The following is a 21,086-nucleotide window of genomic DNA, read 5'->3' as shown; positions in this document are numbered from 1 at the left end:
TTGTTCTTGAGTTTACAAAGCGTACTTACGGGTTTTGGTAGTTAGCTTCCCCTTCACATGCTGCATGAGAGCTACTCTACTACTCTGAGATTTATAAAAGTTACAGCAGGAAGTAAAACTATTTACTGTATTGCGATAGGTTTTTTTTTTCTGGTTTCTTGTTAAATGGGTACATGGTGGAATAATATTTAATTAATTGTAACTTCCTACTTCGAGAAAATACTCTTCAATTTGGCTATAGTGCAGAATTTAATACCGTGAGCTTTTGGAATGTCTGAGAGTTTTATTGCAGCAGTTCCGGTAACTCTTGATACTGTGCCCAGGCAAGGAGTGATTTACAATAACTAATAATTGGATAGTAAAGAAATTTCTTACTAAAATGGCTAGTTCCTGGGACAATAGTTGTAAGCAGGTTTTAGTGTTGTCTTCTTCCCTGTGCACAAACTTCCCATTAGTAAGTAGGCATCTCAAAGGGCAGCCGCACTGTATCTTTATCAGTCCTAGTACAATAAACGTGCAACATGCACATTTATGCATACTATTGCAAAACACAGTCAAAATGGAAATTACTTCCATTGCTGTGCAACCCAGGAACTGATTTCGAAAAAGGCAGCAGAAAGAGACGAAGTGAAGAGTGGGTTGGAGTACGTGCATCTACGTGCTTGCACATGTTCCGGTTTGGATGCCAGTTGTGGAGTTTTAAAAGTTGACTCATTTAGGATTTACTCCTGTAGTGATATGTTCTGGCAGATCCCTTTTGACACACCTGTAATTTGCTTACAGCATCAACAGCTTAGTTTGTGCTTGACAATTTCCTCCTGACTTTTAATAGGTTTAATGGAATTTTTTACTGTAATATATATGTTTTGAAAATATTTTCACTATGAAGTTTCTGTACAGTATATGTAGACATTTCAACAACTTTTATACAACAGCATTATGTTGTTTCTCTTGAATATTTGGGCAATCGGTATTATAAAATCACTTATAAGTGAATGTCCATAATTGCAAAACTGTAACAAAGCTTGTATAAAGCAGTCTGTTGTTTGAGAGCTGCATTCTACCTTGGTATTGTCTTCTGAAATACTTCCAGTTTTTCTAGCCCTATTCCCAGAATCCCTATACTCATGCAGAATGGTCTTACCAATATGTCCAGACTCATTGGAGTCATCAATAATATTCGTGTGACTATTTATAGGTTCACATTTAAAATGAAAAAAATATATTGCTCATTCTTTTGCATCCCTGGCAGGGATGCTGCTGGGCAGCACTGTGGTCTAATCTGAAAATACAGGGCAACGTTTCTTAATATTGAGTATGTATACAGGTAGATATGCAATTCAATTATATCTTCTGAATTTTTCCAGACTTAAATACAGTCAAATGTAGTGGTCATACTGAATAGCAAATTTGATCAGGAAATTTTGTGTAAATCTATCAACTGGATAATAAAATCTTAGAAAAAATGAACATGCTGTTCCTATTTTGCCACAAGGCAGAAGCAGCCTATCCATTTTAAGGAGCAGTTGAAGTCAAAAAGAAATTTAAAATTGGTTTTTTGCTTTAAAATGAGCTTTTATTCAATGTATCCAGTCAGTCTACTTTAAGTGTTTTTTGCATGTTTCTTAATTTCTGTGAAGTGTGTAATATTAATATGGTAATAGGAAAGCAAATGGTACTTCTGTCTATGTTTTTTCTTATATGAATTAGTAAGGGGAGAGTGGGGTGAGGAGATGACAGTCTGATTTTCAGGAATGCATATGGAAGTTTCAAGGTAGTCAAGTCTGGAATGGGGAATTGGTTTATCATGCTCCTTTGAACTGCAGTGTCAATTTCCTAGAATCCTAATGATTTTTATTCATATTCCTCTGAAAATAATGTATTAGGCCTTTAGGTCCTGGGGTAAAATAAACACACTGCAATAAAATAAACTGTGACAACTGAGGTGGTCTTAAACTGCTTTGTGACTTTGTGGTTTTGCTTTTGTGACTGACTACCTCAGAAACAGGATAATAAGTGACTTGTGCTATGGAAATGGCAGCGCATATTATAGATAAGTTTTTGTGGAGTTATGTACTATCTTTCATCAAGGCATTTGGAGTCTGAGGACATTCTCTTTTACTTTGACACTCCCTCTTGGGGGCCCATCATGAATTATTTCTGCATTCTAGCTAAATATAGCTGAAGACTAGACCGGGATAGTCAACAGGATGAAATATTTGTGTAACATTCTGATATAAAGAGATATATTTTAAATTACTGACTTTTATAGTGTTACAGCACTAAGCAAACTGAAAAAAAAGAATGGTAAAATGGAATGAGATAATACCTAAAAATGTACAATAAATAGGGGTTTAATTACATCCCATAAAAGATTTAAGATTTCTTCATATGTGGGTAAGTCTTCACATACTTTTTTTAAGTGGCTTCCTAGACCTTTCTTGATATTTGGCTTGTGTCTTTGGCACTGTACCCGGCACAAGTATTAATCTAGTCTACATTAAAACCTAGAAGAGCAAAAATTAGAGTATGAGGCTAATATTGGTTCTGAATTACTGCAGCTTTACATACATATAAGCAAAATCAATATTTGGCTTAGAGTAAGTACCCCTATTGCGTGCTCTCTGTCATACTATTATGCCACTTCACTGCACTGAAAAGTAGTCATGTGGTTGAATTGTGCGTTAGTAAATTTGATGAGAATTGCTTTGTTTTTGCTGGACAGAGCTGATGTGTTTTTCTGTAAACAATATGGGGATATACTAATGAATGAAAGTTCATTTTAAGGTATTTACTCGTGAGTGTTACAGGTTAGTCTGACTATGCGGTTAGTAATGCAACAGATAATTCTTGGTGGGTGCACACCTTTGTATTTTTGGGTGGAGGCTGATATGCAACATTCTGTCTTGGTGATGTATTTAAAGCTCACCCTGAGGATTATAAACCTTTATGCTTCTGGCATACGAACTCAGTGATGGTGTAGACTAAATTCTGTCTTCATCCAAACAGTTTTGTGTTCATTAATGTTTAAATGTTAATTTTGCATTTAAACGCCTTTGCATCAAACAAAGTATAATTTGGCTCATGATTTACATAGCAGCATAAAAGATAGGTGAGAGGAAGTCCCTTCAAAATCTATTCTGATTTTAGTAAACTTTCATTGTAAGGATTTTTGAGAATGAAGTAAGAATATACTACGTACTAAGTAGCTCTTTTAAAAAGTTTTTCTCTTTCTTAGGTACAATTAGTTGAAGCATTTCTGTTCCACATCTTTGTACATAAATTAATACACTGCTTTAATATTTTCTGTTCTTCAAGGAAAAAGCAGGATAGTTTTTCATGTGTTGTATGGCTAAAGAAATTAATTTTACATTAACCCTTGTTTTAAGAGTTCATGACACAGTTTCTGCAAAAGACTTTTTGTTGGATAAATTTATCAGATATCATCCTGTATCAAGGCAGGTGCAGTAATAACAAATGTGAAGAAAAAGCAGCCAAGCTATTTTCAGGTCCTTTAAATAAGCAGTGCTAAAATCAGCTCAAGTGTACCGGCTCTTGCTAACATATCTTTTTAAAGTCAACTAAAATGGGAAAAATACTAGTGTTAAATATTAAAATACCTCTCAAATGTCTAAACTATTTCTGATGATTTGATCAGCATGATCATTTATTTCCTTGCTTATTCTTGGAAGCAAATGGAGATAATTAACAAGCCTTTAAAGTTCAGAATTGTAATTGTCTGTTTCCATTTTTGTCTTTCGTAGAGATGAATTTAATATTAAAGTTCTTCAGGCTTTTGTTGAACTCCATGAGTTCGCTGATCTCAATCTTGTACAAGCCTTAAGGTGAGTAAATTCTTTCTTTTTTTTGAACTGAGCTTCCTTTATCAAATTGCATGTTCATATGAGTCACTGTGACTTACTTGTCAGAAAGCTGATCTACAGCTCAGCACGATTATACGCATTACTGTGCAAGTTAGCAGACACAGCTCTGTTTTAACCCTCCTAATTGCTTGTGTATGTGCTACCTTTGAAGGTAAAAACTAATTATTTCAGACAAATACAAATGACTAAAACACATCTGTAACTCTCTGGCGTGCCTGTCATATGTGGACGTTTGAAGATCTGTTTCATATCTTAGCAGAGAGATAGGTAAAAAACGAACAAACCCCTGACCCAAGCAAATAAATGCCATTTTCTTTCTCCTTTCCTTCCACCTCAACTTGTTCCTCTGGGCAGGGAGGAGGTGAATCCCGCTGACCATAGTCAGTGATTATGTTCAATTGCAAAGAGGTAAACTTTGAATCAAGTAATTTCCTTCTCCTTGCCTCAGTTTCCAACTTGTCATGTGAAAGAAAGTGTAATATCTTAGTGTACTTTTTTCCCTTTCTGAGTGAACAGTTTACTTGATTCCTCTGGGATGCCAGCATATAGTGTGACCTTGTGAAGTCCTTTCTCATCTTGATGGAAATCCATAATAGATCTACCAAATTAAGCTGATTTAAACAGTTCTGCCAGTATCATTGCCACAAGTGACCTCCTCCTGACACCAGATAAATTGAAATGTCCATGTGATCTTTGTCTCTGGTGCAGTGGCTTGTGATGTGGAGTCAGAACAGCTTTGTTATGGTTGAGTGATGTGGTGATGATAACTTGAGCTGCCTGAGGCTTGAGCTAAGGAAGCCTTTTCTCTGGCTGCTGAAGCTTGTCTGGGAGGCTTCGTACGCCTATCTCTTTTACCCAATATAACGTTAGGTTTGACTTTATTCTTCCTTAGCAGCTGCTACTATTAAATGTTTGTATTTTGGTAGCTTACAAAATTCGTGATCTGGGTTGGAACATTACATGAGGTGAGTAAAAGACAGTATATAGAGCTGACAAACTAAAGATGGCCTGTGACACTTTAATATAATGTCCTAAGATGAAGACAGGAATAAATGGTTACTATATTGGCACCCAGCATACAGGGAATATTGAGAACTTGTTTTGCATGGCAGAGCATGTAACTTTGCTGGTTTACATCCTGTTTTAATTTAGATGATTCTTTTGCTAAGAAAGAAAAGAAGAAGTGATTAAATTCATTGGAGCTTTTTAGCGCCACAGTGTGCCAAAAGTAAATTTGTGAAGACTTCTGTCCTGTATGCATTCCAGTGTAACTATGTGTAGAAAGAGTAAGTTATCAGTGTACATACTCTATTTCAGTTCATGCTGCTAAACAGCATCTCCTGCATATATTACAAAATTATTGAGGTGATACCGTGAGCCTTATTTTTAAGATCTGGGTCTGATTTTTGTCGGGTAAAGTTATACTAGACAAGCAGCACCTCTCTAAGCACTGGGGCTTTTCTTGTTGTTGTTACCTTTCATTTAAATGTTTGAGTAGTCAAGTAAAGATGTTAAGTGTTTTTGTATTCCTTGCTTCTCTCCCCTACCAGAAATATTTTATATAGTGTGTCTTTTTGCATTGTAAGTAAAGCCTAGCTGAGTGCTTACTGCTTTTAGTAGCCAAGAAACCCAGGGAGGATTGAACTGATTTGTTTCCTCGTAGCATTCTCATGGCAAAAATGGGATGCATACAGAAAATTGTTTACTAGTCTGGAAAAAAGAGAGTCTCAGAATATGAACTGCCGTATTATCTTGCCTGATAGCATGCAGTGTTGCTGGCTGAATTACTGGGCTAGCCATCTGTGCATGTTGCTTTATAATAGCTCCTGACTTGTGTGTTGAGAGATTGAGAACATATTTCCAGGACATTTTATGTAGACATTGCTGATTTTTTAAATTTTGCTTTGTTTTGTTTCTGATTATTAGTAATATATGCTTAATATATAAATATTTGAATGAGTCTAACAACTCTTCTTTCCTTCTGTAGGCAATTTCTGTGGAGCTTCAGACTCCCAGGAGAGGCTCAAAAAATTGATCGTATGATGGAAGCTTTTGCTTCACGCTATTGCCTTTGTAACCCAGGAGTCTTCCAGTCTACAGGTTAGTTACAGGAAACAACAAGAGTTCTTAAGTGTGCGTGTGTGTGTATATATATAATGTGTGTGTATGTGTTTATATATATATTTTTATATATCGATATCTATTTTGGATCATACATGTTGTTCTACATCTGATGCAAGGAGACGATGGCCAGTTCGGAAGTTCAGGATAAAGTAATATGTGAAATGAGAAATTTCTGAGAACTGAGAAAATGCGACTGTCTAATCTTACACTTTTTTTCCGGGAGGTGCAAGCTTATAGTCAGAATGCATCTCCATTTATAAAACTTCAGCATTAATATATATCTAAGCCAATTAAAGTATAAAACACACTTTATGAGTGTGTTTTTCTACATATTTCTACAGCACACATTCAGAAATGTCACTGAAGCTTTTATCTAGGAATTGGAAAAGTAAGATTCTCGGGGGCTTGAAGGCAGAAGAAACCAATAGTTTAGTCTGCCAGTTACAAGGACTTTGCACCTGATTACCTCTGTATCAAGCCCACCTATACGTGGTTATAGTATATTATCTAGAAAGTCATCTATTTTTGTTACAAGGACCTATCCTTCCTCTTTAGCAGTCTGTTCAGCAATAATTTATCTCAGTTAGAAATACACCTCAGTTTTCTGTTTAATTGTTTTAGAATTACTCAAGTCATAAAAGCTAACAAAATTTTGTGGTACTGCACAGAATGCTCTAGCAGTCTGGCATTTTTGTTCTGTTTAGTTACATACACACATAGCTTGCTGTTGATCACTTAGTTTGAGGAACAAATAGGCAAGGAAAAGGTTAATGTAAAGCAGGTCTGCACCAGCTACAGAGGAAAATACTTACTGAAAACAAAATGCTGAAGATGCAAACACATTTTTCCTCTATATAGCTGGGAGGTTTCCATCCTGCTTTTTCTTACACAGGATCTTGTACTTGAATTCTGGGAGAACTTACTGTAATCATAACCATGTCAAGAGGCATGGTAAGATCTCCTTTGTCATCTTCTGATATTATTCAGTGGTACTAGCCACCTCGTGTATGCCAACAAATTGAGTCAATATAATTTTCAGTTTGTTTAAATGCAGTTCAAATACTATTTTGAAGAGACTGTTCTTTCTCTTTGGAAGTACTTTAAGTAGGAGTCTGATTGACCAGGTCTGTTTAGTATAGGATATACCAATATGATCTGGGCAAGCAATCTAGAGAATGTTTGCCCAAGAACACTTCAGTGTTTCAAATGAAATGTTAATTTAGGGTGATAGCAATGATTTTGAAGATTTAAAAAAAAAAAATTGGGTTCTCTTGTACTGTTTTTCTCATACTGGCTTTTAATTGGAATTGTTACATATTTTTTCTTCGTGGGCTTACTTCAACAGCTTAAAGAAAAATGAGACTTTGCTTTTGTGGATAGTGTTCAGGATTTTTTTGACTACCTGTTTCTTTTTCTTTATCAGTCAGGATGAGTTATATATTAATTTTACCGGTTTCTGCCACAACACACAGAGAAATAAATAATTTTTTCGAATTTTATTTCAGATACATGCTATGTGCTGTCATTTGCGATCATTATGTTAAATACCAGTCTGCACAACCACAATGTAAGAGATAAACCAACAGTAGAGAGGTTTATTTCCATGAATCGTGGAATTAATGAGGGTGGAGACCTTCCAGAAGAATTGCTACGGGTAAGTTAGAGTGGGTAAGACAATTGCTTCGTGTTTTTAATAGGAAACTTAGAAGATGTGTACAATAGTTCTTAGGCAGATTTGTCAAGGGAAAGGAAGAACAAGATTTTCTAGCAAGCATAACTTTTTGAGTAGCTGAAAGAACCATTTTCTGATACTTGCAGCTGCTTTGCTCTAGTTCTCCCTATATGCAGTCTTTTGTTAAGGAGAGTAGATTCTGGAGAAAAAACTGTTTATCTCTCATTAGTTTGCTGATGTAAAAATTCTGGTGGAATTGGCTTCTTGTGGAAAAAAAGTAGTATTTCTGGACAAGCCAGAGACACAGAAAAAATAGTAAAAGTCATTGTTTCATTATTGCTTCTCATTTCTTTTCATGTGTCTTTTGGAGCCTCCTCTTGTCCATTGAGATTAAAAATACTTATTTCTCTCAGACAGTGTGATGTTCTAAACCATTTTCTGAAAACCCAGATTTGTTTGGCAAAACTTGTACTAAATGGGACCTGAAGCTGAAACCTTTGAAATGTGGAATGCTGAAGTTAAAGAAAAAATGTCTTTGCTAGGAGTGCTTACAAAAATCTGTAAAAAAAAAAAGAGAGAAACTTTTTTGTAGATGAAGTAGTTTAAAATCAAACTTAATCGAAGGAGTAAACAACGATTGAGAAGGGATGGTCCAGTGCTTCATGGACTGTATTTCCTATGCTTTTTATACAGATAGTGTGAGAAGCAGTAGGATGTCCTGGTTACATTTTCTGTTAGACATTTATTAATGAGGTCTTTCTCCTCTTTTTCCTCTTCTAGAATTTATATGAAAGTATTAAGAATGAGCCATTTAAAATTCCAGAGGATGATGGAAATGATCTAACGCATACATTTTTTAATCCAGATAGAGAAGGCTGGCTGCTGAAATTAGGTTAGTTACAAGGGCAGTTTTGCTGCTGTATGTCTGTTCGTTGTTAGCATGTTTGCCGCTTCCGTGTCTATCTGCTTTCTTGTGAAGGTAATAGGATTAACTTTGTAACTTGTATTTAAAAATGTATGAACCGAAACAAGTAACTCCTTTACATCTGAAGGTTGTTACTTCTTATTTTATGTATCAGTTAGCAATCTTGTTTCAAACTTTGGAGTTTTATTTCTGGTACATGAGAAATAAAACCTCAGCGACAAAAAGGAAACTCCGTATGGTATTTACCTGCTGTGACTGATGAATAACAACTAAGTCTCCATAAGGTCATTTCAGAAAACTGTGTGATACTTCAGTGCAGTTTTCTGTGTACAAAATAATGGATTTCTCTTCAAATAGTTATTTTTGTATGTCTTTATTTTTCCATATTATTTGTGAGTTTCTCTTGGTTTGGTTTTGGCTATGATTTTTTAATGAGTGGTTTAAATGTGCCTTCTTGTTTTCCTTATGGCCTATGACCTATCACCTTTCTGTTCTGTGACTGGCTGTCTCTGCTTATTCTGCATTAGGAGGTACGTATCTGATTGCTCTCCAGTCCCCACTTCTTCAGTTGCTCATTCTTTTATTTTCTTCCTCCTTCCTCCTGTTTTCTTTTTTCTTTTTTTTGAAATCAAGTTTATTGTAGCATTTTGCTTTTTCACTCAGTGTCACTAACAGTATCGTCAGTGGTACTCTGAAAGACTGGCATGTCAGTGTCTAGCTCACATGCGAGCGTGTGTCTTCGGCAAAAGAAGAAAGAAAATGTAAAGCAGAAAAATAAAGACGACTATTCAAGCATACTTTTCTCATTCATTGAAGAACATAACAAGGGAAGAACAATCTCTACTGAGAGAAAACAACAGGTGTTAGTCTTTTCATGAAGTTCCAGGGTGATTTTGTTACTTGTACATCAGTTATATTAGCTTCTGGAGAGATTGATTACATTTGAACTATGCATTTATAAAAGCTGTTCTTTTTTCTGCTTATTTGCCATTTTAAATCATATATTTAGCTTACTTAACAGACTCTTAAATGAGCACCAAGTTTAGGATTGTGGAAACCTCTGGTAATTTGCAGTCTCCTGGCACTGCAAGATGCCCTTGTTTATGGGATTCACTTTTTCACTTGCACTTAGGGAATTTTTTTTCTTATAGAAAGGAGGCTGAAATTTTATTTTAACATGTGTTTTTCAATGAAATAAACTTCTTATTTAAGAAACACCAGTACACAGTCCAACAGAGCCAGTTGTTGGCCACTTCAGTGTAAACTTCTTGTTAAAGTAGAAAGAACTTTGCATTTGGAGAATAGTGACTAAAGTGTGAAAAGGGATGTGTGCTGGGGGGTGCACACGAGGGTGGGGATGGTGAAAGTAGAGCCTGCTTAGAGCCATGGGCCCACTTCACTGATTGCACTTGGAAATTAGTGGTCATGCTAGTGCTGGAAGAAAATAGATGTGAAAAGGAAGCATTTGTAATTAATTAATCTCCAGTGTCTTATTTTGACGTCTGCACTACAGATGCTATAGAGCTCTTTGTCTAACTACAAAAAAAGAAAAGCTCTTGCTTTTTGACATGCATTGGTTCAGCTGGCACAGTTTCAGAGATGACTTTGCAGCTTTTCTCCATTTTGTAGCATGAGGTGATAGCTATCTCAACAGAAAGGTTTTCAAGATGATGTAGATGAAATGTGCTTTCTGGAGAAGAGGTTGGATGTAAGCCCACACTGTGCATGTTTCTTTCTGTTGCCAGTGCGCTCTCACATACTCGTACACGTACTGAGAGTGCAAGCAAGAGCGTGAGTGTGTGTAGAGGAGTGACAACATCCCTCGTGGAAGAAACTGTCAATGAAAGACATTTAAGAGATCTAATAAAAAATAGAGGAACAAAGAAATTGAGGAAAAAAGGTGCCTGAAAGTCAGTGAGAGCTGCTGGATACTTCTGCACAATCCATCTCGGGCTCTGGCGCAAGGTCAATAAAACCAACTTTTCCTCTTGTGTAGATGAGAGACAGCGCACAGAAAACCCAACAGTAAAAGCGTGTGTGAAACGGAAGGGTGTTGCACGTAACACTCCTGTGGCATGAGGGTTATTTGAATAAAGAAATGAAACATGCCCAGAAGCCTCTGGTAAATCAGCCTGTAAATGCGTGAAGCTGCGCTTCCGTGAAAGACTGCAGTTGTTTTCAGCAGACACAGACTGGTACAGGCAAATACATTTTGCTAGTTTAGATGCAGTGACCAGAAATAAACCTGTCAATCCTTTTTTCTTTTTTTTTTTTTTTTTCCTTCTCCTCCTTTCCTTCCTTCCTTGTTTTTCCTATTTGCTAGGAGGCTTAAACTGGATGATGGAGAGTGCTGTCTTGATCCACTGTGTTTGCATTTTTACAGTCGTTTCTGTTGGGAAACACTTCTGGTGAAATGAGTAGGGTTTCCTTCGGTTCTGAAGATGCCGATATTAAAAGTTTCAATATTGTTGAAATGCTAAGAGACTCTCTTCCTGCATGATAGTTCTAAGTGCTCAGTTGTGATAATATTTAAAAGTTGAAATAGAAAGTTTTATATAAAACTATAAATAAGCCTCAGACAACTCCCAAACCCTGAGTGTCAAGAATAGTGTTTTGTGTGTGTTATTTCTTATAGTCAACTCTTCCCATTTATCTACTTGTGCCTCTCTCTTTAGTATTCCAGCTCACTGTATTGATTACCCTCTGGGCAGCAGATTGATTTCATGAAACATTCATATATTGTAAAATTCATCTGTCCTAAAGACCACCCCAGCTCTCTAGCCTGGCATTGGGTTTTAGAAAGCTGGGAGAGTGCTGAATGCTTTTGGAGGATTTGCTGCTCTGAATTGTTCAGAGGTGACTTTGTGTAAGTCTGAGTGTCAAACCTGGCAGCAAGACAACAATTCTGGTTTTATCTATCTAGACTCAGCTTTATATAGACATCTTTATCTTGGTAAACCTAACTTATCATTCAGTTCTACATTGTTTGAAGCATGGTGTAATGAAAATGAATGCTACAGGTAGAAAACTGAAAGCTGCTGAGTGCTAATGAATCCTCACTTAGAGTAGCTTGAGACATTATGAGCTTTTAGATTTTTCTGCATTGTAATTATTAGTGGTGTTGGTACCATGGAATTTTCTGCCATCCACTTCAAGGTATTTTGAAATTGTTGTCTGTGCTCTCTGTTCTAATGCCCGAGTAACAATCATTTTGCACAGGGAGGCGTTTCCTTGCCTAAAACAGCTTCTCTTGGCAAATAGCTTGGTTTGCGTAATATTTTCTTCTAGTTGGAGGGAAACTGTGACATTCTTCCACCAAACTGGAGAGGAAATGATTCAAGCCAGACACATGATTGTGTTAATTTTTTTTTGCCAGTCAGGCAGTTACTGAGAGCTTGGAGATTGTCCAAAAGCTTCGCATCCAGGCCCGTCCCGCCAGTGGCGCTTATTCCAGCGCATCTGTCCTTGAGAGGATGTCGCTTCTCTTCCCTAATCCGGGGCGAGAGAATAGCGGTGCTTGATCAGGAAACTGGTGCCTTCCGGTACCTGCCTGGCTCCCGTGGCAACTGGTGCTCTTCTAGGGTGAGGCAGTTAATGTTGCAGTCGAGGTAAAATTCTTTTTTAAAGAAACCTAAACTTTCTTCCAGTCATCTGTGTTACGGTACAGTTCCTGAGTCTGTTCTGCCTGGAGGTATCTAAGTGAACCGAGAAGAAAAAAAATTCTTGATGTGTGCGTCTTTCTCCCCTCAAGCTTATTATAAATGCGCTGAAGATTTGGATAGAATTTAAGATGTAACTTTAGATACATAGCTGCCTTTAGTCTTAAGGCCTTTTTAAATTTTGAAATTGGTGTTTTTTAAGTCATTGCCAGTTGTTTTTCCATTTAGGACAGGTGGTTTCTTCTACCTTGTACTCTAGCTTGTACTTTGCCCAGAGTTGAAAAAAAAAAATTATCCTACGTTGGGTTACATAGGTGAAGAGCGTTTCTGTTCCTCTTTCTGTGTATTTTGCCTTGTTGTGGCCTTTTCTTGTAGTTTCCTTAAATTTCCACCTACAAGATACCGTGCTGCTTTATTTTGTTGTTTGAGATGTCTTTGCATTTTAGTTAATCAGCTAGATCTGAGATGTATGCCACATATCTCTCCATTTCTATAAATGTTTATGGATTCATACTCTGATTTTCTTGACCCTCTTCTGCGAACTTAATTCTAACTTAATTCTTTCCAGTTTTAATCTTTAAAAGGCTGGAAGCTGGAATAAGATACGAAGTGTAGTACTAAACCCTTTGTTGTTTTGTGAGCCTACAGTAATCTCGGCCAAGGAAAAGAATGTTTTGTTATCACGAGTTCTTACCCATTAATCTTGCATGCAGTGTTTACAGGCCGCAAAGCTTTACCAGCCAGCTTCTTGGGTTTTAGCCCATTGTAAAGGCATATTAAATGCATATTATATGGTGACTCCTGCAAACTCGATGAGTACAGATTAGATTGCCTTTCAGGCTTTATTAGAGTTTCTGCGCTGTTGACAGCGGCAACTAAATAGTGGGGGTGGGTGGGCAGAGACAGAGACTTCTATGTGAGAATATTGTCCTGCCAAAAAAATCCTGCCTTGCTGCTTCCCCCTGGAAGAGAAGAGTAACTCATAGCTTGGTGGAGCAAGGACTTGGGGTCTATTTCTGTGACTCAGCTGGGTGCTGTAACCCGGTGAGCTACTGGCTGTTTTAAGAAGAAGGGAGCAGCAAAAGCAATGCTGCTGGAAATATTTAATCTTCTTTCTGGCTTCAATGTCAGTACTGCCCTGGAGCTGGGAAATGTTTCGTGACAAAATCTTCATCAAGACTGATAACAAAAGGTTTCAGGTTTGAGAAGTCTGGCTTTTCCAAAGGGAGGGGATGTTGTCAGGAAAAATTTCAGCAAACTCAACTGTCATTTACTACTTGGCACTTCATATTGTTCTAGGAGGTGTGTGTTTTAAGTCCGTTGCTTCTGCCTTAAATTATAAGCAGGCCCCCTTTTAAATATATGGTTATTACTTTATTATTTTTTTATCATGTTTTGGCATATCATCACAGTTTGAGAAACATCTTTGTTCGGTTTAAGCTGTGATGGTAACCTGTTTGCCTGTTTGTTTCACCTTCTTTCCTGCTGAGTTGTTTTTCTGCTAGAACTGGGCGAGCCATGACATTTGATGCTAGCTGATGTTACCTATTAGCCTGAAAAACGTGGTGATGTTTTTGTGCCATAAAGATGTTAAATGATGTTAACCCGTTAACCTTAGAGAGCAGAATGTGACAAAATCACGGCAATGAACATTGGGTTATATGAAAAATGTCATGTTATGGTGATAGGAAGGGCTGCCCTGGCAGTCGTCTTGACTCGGCTGCTGCTTATTCATTGATCTGGAAGTGAGTCGGGCTACAGTTCGTCAGCTTTCCGTTCCTAGCCCAAATACTTCCTGCTACTTGAACCAGCTCTCAGTAAAGGTGGTGGGAATTTTTCTAGTGACTTACGTGCCAGTTTTAATGTTTCTACAATGCTTTATTTGAGGATCTGTCATAGTGGTTGTACTAAAATGCCACCAGTTCTTCCCTCACTGTCTCTAGTTCACTCAACCATTCATTCTGTCACGGCTTCTGCATCTTGCACTATTATGCCTTCTCTTATTTCACCGCACTTGCTTGCAGATTAAATTTTTCTTAAGATGTGTGTGCATGTAGTGGAAACATAAAGTTTGAGTACCTTAAACATTGCGGTGTGTTAGCACTGGGTTACCGTCTAGGTCATGAAACCAAGAAAAACAAAGATACGACATGCAACATACTCAGTCTGCAATGCAAACACATAGTAGGCTGGTATCAAGAAATTTCATTGTATTCCTGGAATTGTTGCTTAACTCAATATGATTTGGATTTCTGTATTAAACAAAAAACCCAGCTGTCTCAAGTAGAATGAAGAGATTAAAAAATTATGCTCATGTCTTAGGTTTAGTTATATGACTTGGATTAAATTAGGGGTCTTGTGTGCATTAATGGTACTCTTTTATGCATGACTGTTCAATAGCAAGATCAACTATTTTGAGATGTTGGGGTTAATGAGGTTAAATCAGTGCTGAATGGATGATGCACAGGTGGTGACGTAATCCTGAAGTCAGATAACTATGGTGGAACTAAGCCTGTATATTAATAACATGAATGCTTTGTCTACAATTGTCTTTCCTGGAAATGAGTTTTAAAAATGATGTATTTGTGGAATGCTCGACATGTTCTGAAGTAGCTGATGTCAGAAAATGAGCTGAAAGAGCCGAGACAATAATGTGTGTTTCTAAAAGGAACTGTTCCCTATACTGTGACATTAGCAGGTGTAAGAAAGAGGAGCTCTGTGGTTGCTGCTGTCTAAACGGTTAATGCAGGAAAAATTGGCACGTTTGGATCAGTGGGTATTTCTTCTGTCAGGTGTACTCAATGATAGATTAATCCATGAAGAGAACGTGTTTTTAAAATACTAAATGATGAAAAGTGACTAAAAATGGTACATTTTGGCATAGGATTTGCTGTGTGTTGTTGACACGTAATGTTTGTTCTGCTAATGATGCTTATAAGCATCTTATGCACTTGATGTTAAATCTGAAAGTAGAAATAGATTCTTAATCACACGTATGCTTATGAGTGGACTGAAAGAAGGTGATAAAATGCCTTTAATTTTATTGATGGGACCCTTTCGTTGTCCAAGACAGGCTGTGGAAAGGGTTGGTCCTGTTGCTGGAACCCAGTTACTGGTTTTGCTGGTGATTTGGCTTTTGCCATAGCAGCACTGATTGCATTTCTGAGGGCTGTATAGTAATAATATTTTTGATGCAGTAAACAACATGGACAGAGGGAGCAGGTCTGACTGCTGAACTATTGCGTTCAGCCTCCGTAAGACTGGAGACGTCTGCAACTTCAGACCATCCAGTTTTTGTGGCTGGTCAGCAACACCATAGTTAAGGCTGTCTCAGGAGTTCGATCTTAATACAAGAGTTACAGTAACATGTTCCTTTAACCTCGGCTCATCTGTGCCTGATCCATTTACAATTAAGTAATTAAAACATATTTTGAAAAACAAGCAGAACTAAATTACTTTCTTATCCATTGTAGGAAGCTGTGACAGCAACAGATGTTTAATTCGGCCATATCTTTTGATTGTAGGGGGAAGAGTAAAAACGTGGAAACGGAGATGGTTTATTCTGACTGATAATTGCCTGTATTACTTTGAGTACACAACAGTGAGTATATATTACAGGAGCTTTGTTTGTAATCAAGATATTTAAATGGCTAATGTGATATTTTCCTAATTTTTTTAGGACAAAGAACCTAGAGGAATTATCCCGTTAGAAAATCTTAGCATAAGAGAAGTTGAAGACCCTAGAAAACCAGTAAGATAATTTCAGTGTTTGGTTTTTTTTTTTTAATGAAGATAAGTAAACCATGTAGAACTTAGATGTAGTGTTAAATGAAGATGTTTGTCAGTTTTGTTTTGTTTTTATTTCTTCATTTCTATCCTCCAGAACTGCTTTGAGCTCTATAATCCCAGTCATAAAGGTCAAGTAATTAAAGCATGTAAAACTGAAGCTGATGGTAGAGTGGTGGAAGGCAACCATGTAGTGTATAGAATATCTGCTCCCACCCCAGAAGAAAAGGAAGAGTGGATTAAATCTATCAAGTGAGTTTAAAGTCTTAAATGTCTTTCAGAAATGAAGTGTAAGCTCTGTTTGGAGTAAGATACTAAGAGAATTTGTATTCTAACTCATTTGAAGGATTTTGAATGACAAGCTACGTGGGGTTGATGGATCAACATACAAGTCTCCCATTACTGTCTGGTCCTAAGGAAATAGTGCTACTAACTCAAATGAGGAAAATGTAGATTTTTTTTCTTTAAATTTCTTTTAAACAAATGTAAAGCCTTGTGTGAATCGTCTTTAACCCTAATTCGACTGCATGTTCAGTGCAGCTTTAAACATTTGCAGCTTGACTTTATCTTGTAAGGTTTATAAAGCATTTTATAGAAATATTTATGTAAGTAAATAATGGTCAAGATGAAGGTATGAATGCTTAACAAATCACAGCTGAATAGCATCTAAGCATCACAAATATTTCTTTAGAAAAAGAGTCAGCCATCCATTACCTTATTAAGAGTGTAGCGTCATCCACAGGGAAGAGAGAACAAAATTGTTTTAGTTTTCAAAAACAGGTATTTGTTAACCAAACTGATGATTCCTTTTTTCTCTTCTAGAGCAAGTATCAGCAGGGATCCTTTTTATGATATGCTGGCAACAAGAAAGCGAAGAATTGCCAATAAGAAATAGAACACGATCAGCAACTTGTATACCTGCATCAACCTATAAATGAGCATACAGTTGAGTGATAACGTAAAAATTGGACAATAACTGTAAATTTTAGATATATAGACTTGACTATGACAATACTTGGCAAGACCTTTCAGGGTAAATAGTTATTGGCATATAATTTGACATAAGCTTCAAATCTTAGGATTATTATATTGGAACTTAATTCAACTGAAAACATGGAAGCCTAGTTTTCACTTCCATTAGTTACAACTCCAGTTTACTTGGGTTGGGAGGGAAGGAAATTGAGGCTAATAGTAAAATGTCCTATACCTGTTACTTGAGCGAGCGCATTTCCCATAAATGGAGGAGTAATTCTAAGACTTTCATCTCTCACTAAAATGCAGCACCAAAAGTGGAGTACAGCATGATCTAGCACTTAATTCTTCTGTAAGCAGAAAACCCACAATCTTAATATCAGTCTTCAAGTCTTGTGTGTTTTTGCAGTAAATGAACAGCTGAGTGCAGCTCTCATTTAGGATTCGCTCTCCTACCTTTATGGAAATAGCTTTTCTTCAGAAATGCAACTCAGCGGTAGACTGGCAGCTACGTAGTTAACTAGTTGTGCCAAAGGGTTTGGTTGATATGCACTGAAATACGCGCAGGTCCCAACAGCAAAGGTTTGAGTCTGTAGACATGACACTAAGTACAGATGTGGTTTGATGTTTGCCAGTAGGCTAAAAGTCATTCCTGTCTGCTCATACACTCACAATAAGCAGTAATATTTAATGACTGGTTTAATCTGCTTTTTATATAGTAACATCCTTCTTATGTTTTAGATATGTTGTAGTTTAATTAACACTAAGTTACTACTAACGGAGTAAGATGACAGGGCTTGCATGAGTTTAGGCTTTGCATGTGAAAACACCCCCAATTAATTTCACAGGCATATAATGTTTTTAAAGGGAAAAGCCAGGAAGGTGAAATCTTTCTGTAAGATACAGCCCTAGATAGTTAGAGCAAGCAGGATTCATTCCTTTGCTTGATAAAAAAATTTGGATGTACAGAAACGTTCAGTATTTTTATTGCATTCTTAAAGGCGATTTTTCAGATCTGTGCTTCAGCAGTTGAAATTGAAAAAAAGGAATAGACAACCTTATTTTTACTTCCAAAATAAAATCTTACACATCAGTTACCTAGCGCAGCTAAACTCTTCCACAAGCACGTTTGTCTTTTTTTTTTTGTTTGTTCTTTTTGTAATTGGTGGAAGATCTTTCTGTGGTCATACTGATAGTCTTTCATGTAAGCTGTTATTGCAGATTTTACTACAACTCTTTTCTATGGATAGCGTACATGCCATTCTTAAGGTAAAGCCCCTAATTCCACAATGGGGGCAAAAAGTGGTATTTTGGACCCTACTGCTTCTGCTAGCTCTCAGTTTTCCACAAACTTGTTGAACCTGAGCCATGCCTCCTGTGCCAATGAATGCTTTGGAGACCCGGTACTTTGTCAAAGCAATTCCGCTTGCTGGAGTTACGGAGGCATCTCTGGATACAGTATAGGGAAATGAGCTGCACTGGCAAAAACACAGACTTAAATTGATCTGTTTCAAATCTCCTGTTAACTGTAAGGGAGAGTCTGTTTCATTGTTCCTGTCTTACTAATTTGCCTTGTTTTGCATGGGGTGTCAGCCTGTGAATGTTTTGCTTTATTGCATGTTTGCCAAAAAAGCTGAGGGGAAGAGAGCAAAGTAAACTTTTCTACACCTTAGATTTTCCCCAGAATGTGTGGAATTGCAGTCTCTTTGGATGAATGTTTAAATCTGGGTACTTTCAAGGGAGTAAAACACAACCACAGAAGGTAGAGTCCTTGAATAAGGATCAGTGTGGGGATATCTTTGCTTAATGGAACACATTTAAACTCTTTATAGAAACAATTTAAGTTGTATGTCCTAGACTGGCAAAGCAGCACGATTACAGAGCTACTAACATCTCTTGTCTTGAGTCTTCTGTTCTGCAACTTCAAGTTTTGTTTTCAAGCAATGCAAACATCAGTTTCAGCTTTGGACAAGTAGGCTCGTAATGCAAATAGTGATAAGCCAGAATCAGTGGTACTAATGAGTATAAAGGTGAAAAGCAGCAAATAAAGTATTTCTGGAGAAATGTGAGATTATAGAAGTGTTTGTAAGCCATGAAGCACTTTTGTATCAACTCTTATCTTCTGAAATATCACCTTCAAGAAAATCTATTTATTTAACCAGGTGAGGGTGTCTGCCTATAAGCATGAAGGAAATGCCTTGAGAGTTCATTTGCTGTATTTAGTTTGATGTTCTTATATCCGGCAGAAATAATTATTTAGAGTAACATGTAACTGAGGATATTATAGCAGGAAAAATATTATTTCTTAGCATTAAAATGCAACACCTTAAACAGCTATTTGTGGTGCTCAATATATCTATTTAATTTACCAAAGCTAATGGAATAGCATTCTTGTGTGTGATAATCTTTGATTTCAAATGTTCTTTGTAACAGTATTAACAGGGAGTGAAACTGGCCCAAAATTTCCACCAGCCACGAGGCCAGTAAAACAAAGTGGCTTGTGAAAATTTTGGCCAAATCAGGTACTATCCACGAGGGTGAAGAAAAAAATCTCTCAACCTTTCCCTTTTTTATTGGGCTTCAAGTCCAGGGGTGGCTACCAAGACTAGCTGCTCGGTGGCCTAAAGCAGTATCTGTTACGGTTTGGCCATGCTGAGGAAAAGTCCTCTGGGGACGACAGACTTCTCCCTTCCTGTTGCACTGAAACTCACGTAATTCTTCAGCTCTTTGGTTTTACCATTGCCCTTTACAGCTGCAGGGTCCAGACAGAGACGCTGCTGCTGCTGCTGCCACGTGCATGGCTCCGCTCAGCGTCTACACCATTTGGCCGCTAACATCGGCCACGTTACCAGTGCAGTCTAGGGAGAGAACTGTATATAATACTTAAGCTCAGCTGGACTGACTTAAATTTTACAATATTCTGACAAAATAAGCTCTATGTCACTTAACATTTTGAACCGTTTTAAACTGGTACAAAACTGAACCTTTGTAAACTGAGCAGCATTTATAATGCTTCATATAGAAAAACAATACATATTTTTAAGATTTATTACATATCTATGTAGATATGCTTGCTGGAAAAGCTAGGTCTGTTGTAGACCAAACGCTACAAATTAAGACTTGTGGCTTACCAGTTTCATTTCTATATTTTCTTGGAAAATGTTTCTAGCTAGAGTTTAAATATAAAATGTAAATACTGTACAGATATGTATTGATATAAGTATTACTTGGTGTACACAAGTGACTTGCATGACAAATACTCTGTATCAATCATTGTTAAAAATACAACGTCCTGTGTAAATCCACTGCAATATTAATGTTTTCATTTATCATTAAGACCTGTTGCTTAAATCTGGAGATTTTTCTCAAAAATAAAGCGTGAAACTATACTACTGTATAGCTCCTCATTTACCAAGAATACATGGGTAGCAATTGCTGATTTTTTTTTTTTAGAGCTTAAGGCTTAATTTTACAGCATGTGCTATAACTGCTCTTGTAAGTAAAAGACCTCTTTTCCCTACCTTTAGGCACACTAATTTAAATTATCAGGTTTAAATTTTCAGAAAGACACTCAACTGCAGAATAAATTGTTTCAGTAGAGTATGCTACAGTGAGGAGTGCTCACTCCATTAAGAGCTGGTTTCCCTTGAGAGCCACCCTAAATTAAGGAGGCATTTTGTCAGTTCCCTTCCATGAGCTTCAGACAAATGTAAGCGTATGTGTGTGTGTGGGGGAATTGGATTTCTGCTCCTCAAGTAGATTAATTAGACATCTGCCAATTAGAAATAGCGAATGCTGCTGCAGTTGCCCAGTCTGCTTCTCGATAGCTCTAATCTGAAGCTGTCACTAACTGCCCTCCCTCCATTTACTGCTTATTGGCTAGTTCAGGCAGTTGGTGCTTCTGGAGGTACAGTGGTCAACATTTAAACTCCTTTTGTACATTTATGCCGGAGTTATTCATCGGATAAAAGACAAGACACCAAATCTTGGAGCCAAAGGACAAAAGAGGAAAAAAAAGCCAGATACAGGAAAGGTAGGTGGTTTCTTTGTCATGTTACTTTATG

The 21,086-nt window shown here is 37.1% G+C and overlaps 1 protein-coding gene across 2 annotated transcripts in view; it reads left to right on the top strand.

The window, feature by feature from the left end:
* CYTH3 (cytohesin 3) overlaps positions 1-16,945 on the top strand; it is a gene marked incomplete at both ends in the record, with an annotated part of 48,879 nt that extends 31,934 nt beyond the window's left edge. For both annotated transcript variants that reach the window (XM_082006962.1, XM_082006961.1), the window contains 8 exons: positions 3,765-3,845; positions 5,872-5,984; positions 7,514-7,662; positions 8,461-8,572; positions 15,789-15,865; positions 15,944-16,015; positions 16,148-16,302; positions 16,873-16,945. In XM_082006962.1, coding sequence (XP_081863088.1) covers positions 3,765-3,845; positions 5,872-5,984; positions 7,514-7,662; positions 8,461-8,572; positions 15,789-15,865; positions 15,944-16,015; positions 16,148-16,302; positions 16,873-16,945 — 832 coding nt within the window. The remainder of the gene's footprint in view (positions 1-3,764; positions 3,846-5,871; positions 5,985-7,513; positions 7,663-8,460; positions 8,573-15,788; positions 15,866-15,943; positions 16,016-16,147; positions 16,303-16,872) is intronic.
* Between the last annotated feature and the right edge of the window lie 4,141 nt (positions 16,946-21,086).

Source organism: Phaethon aethereus (assembly GCF_964289735.1).
Source record: "Phaethon aethereus genome assembly, chromosome: 15".
NCBI classification, from domain to species: domain Eukaryota; kingdom Metazoa; phylum Chordata; class Aves; order Phaethontiformes; family Phaethontidae; genus Phaethon; species Phaethon aethereus.
This window is presented reverse-complemented; position numbering and strand designations above follow the sequence as displayed.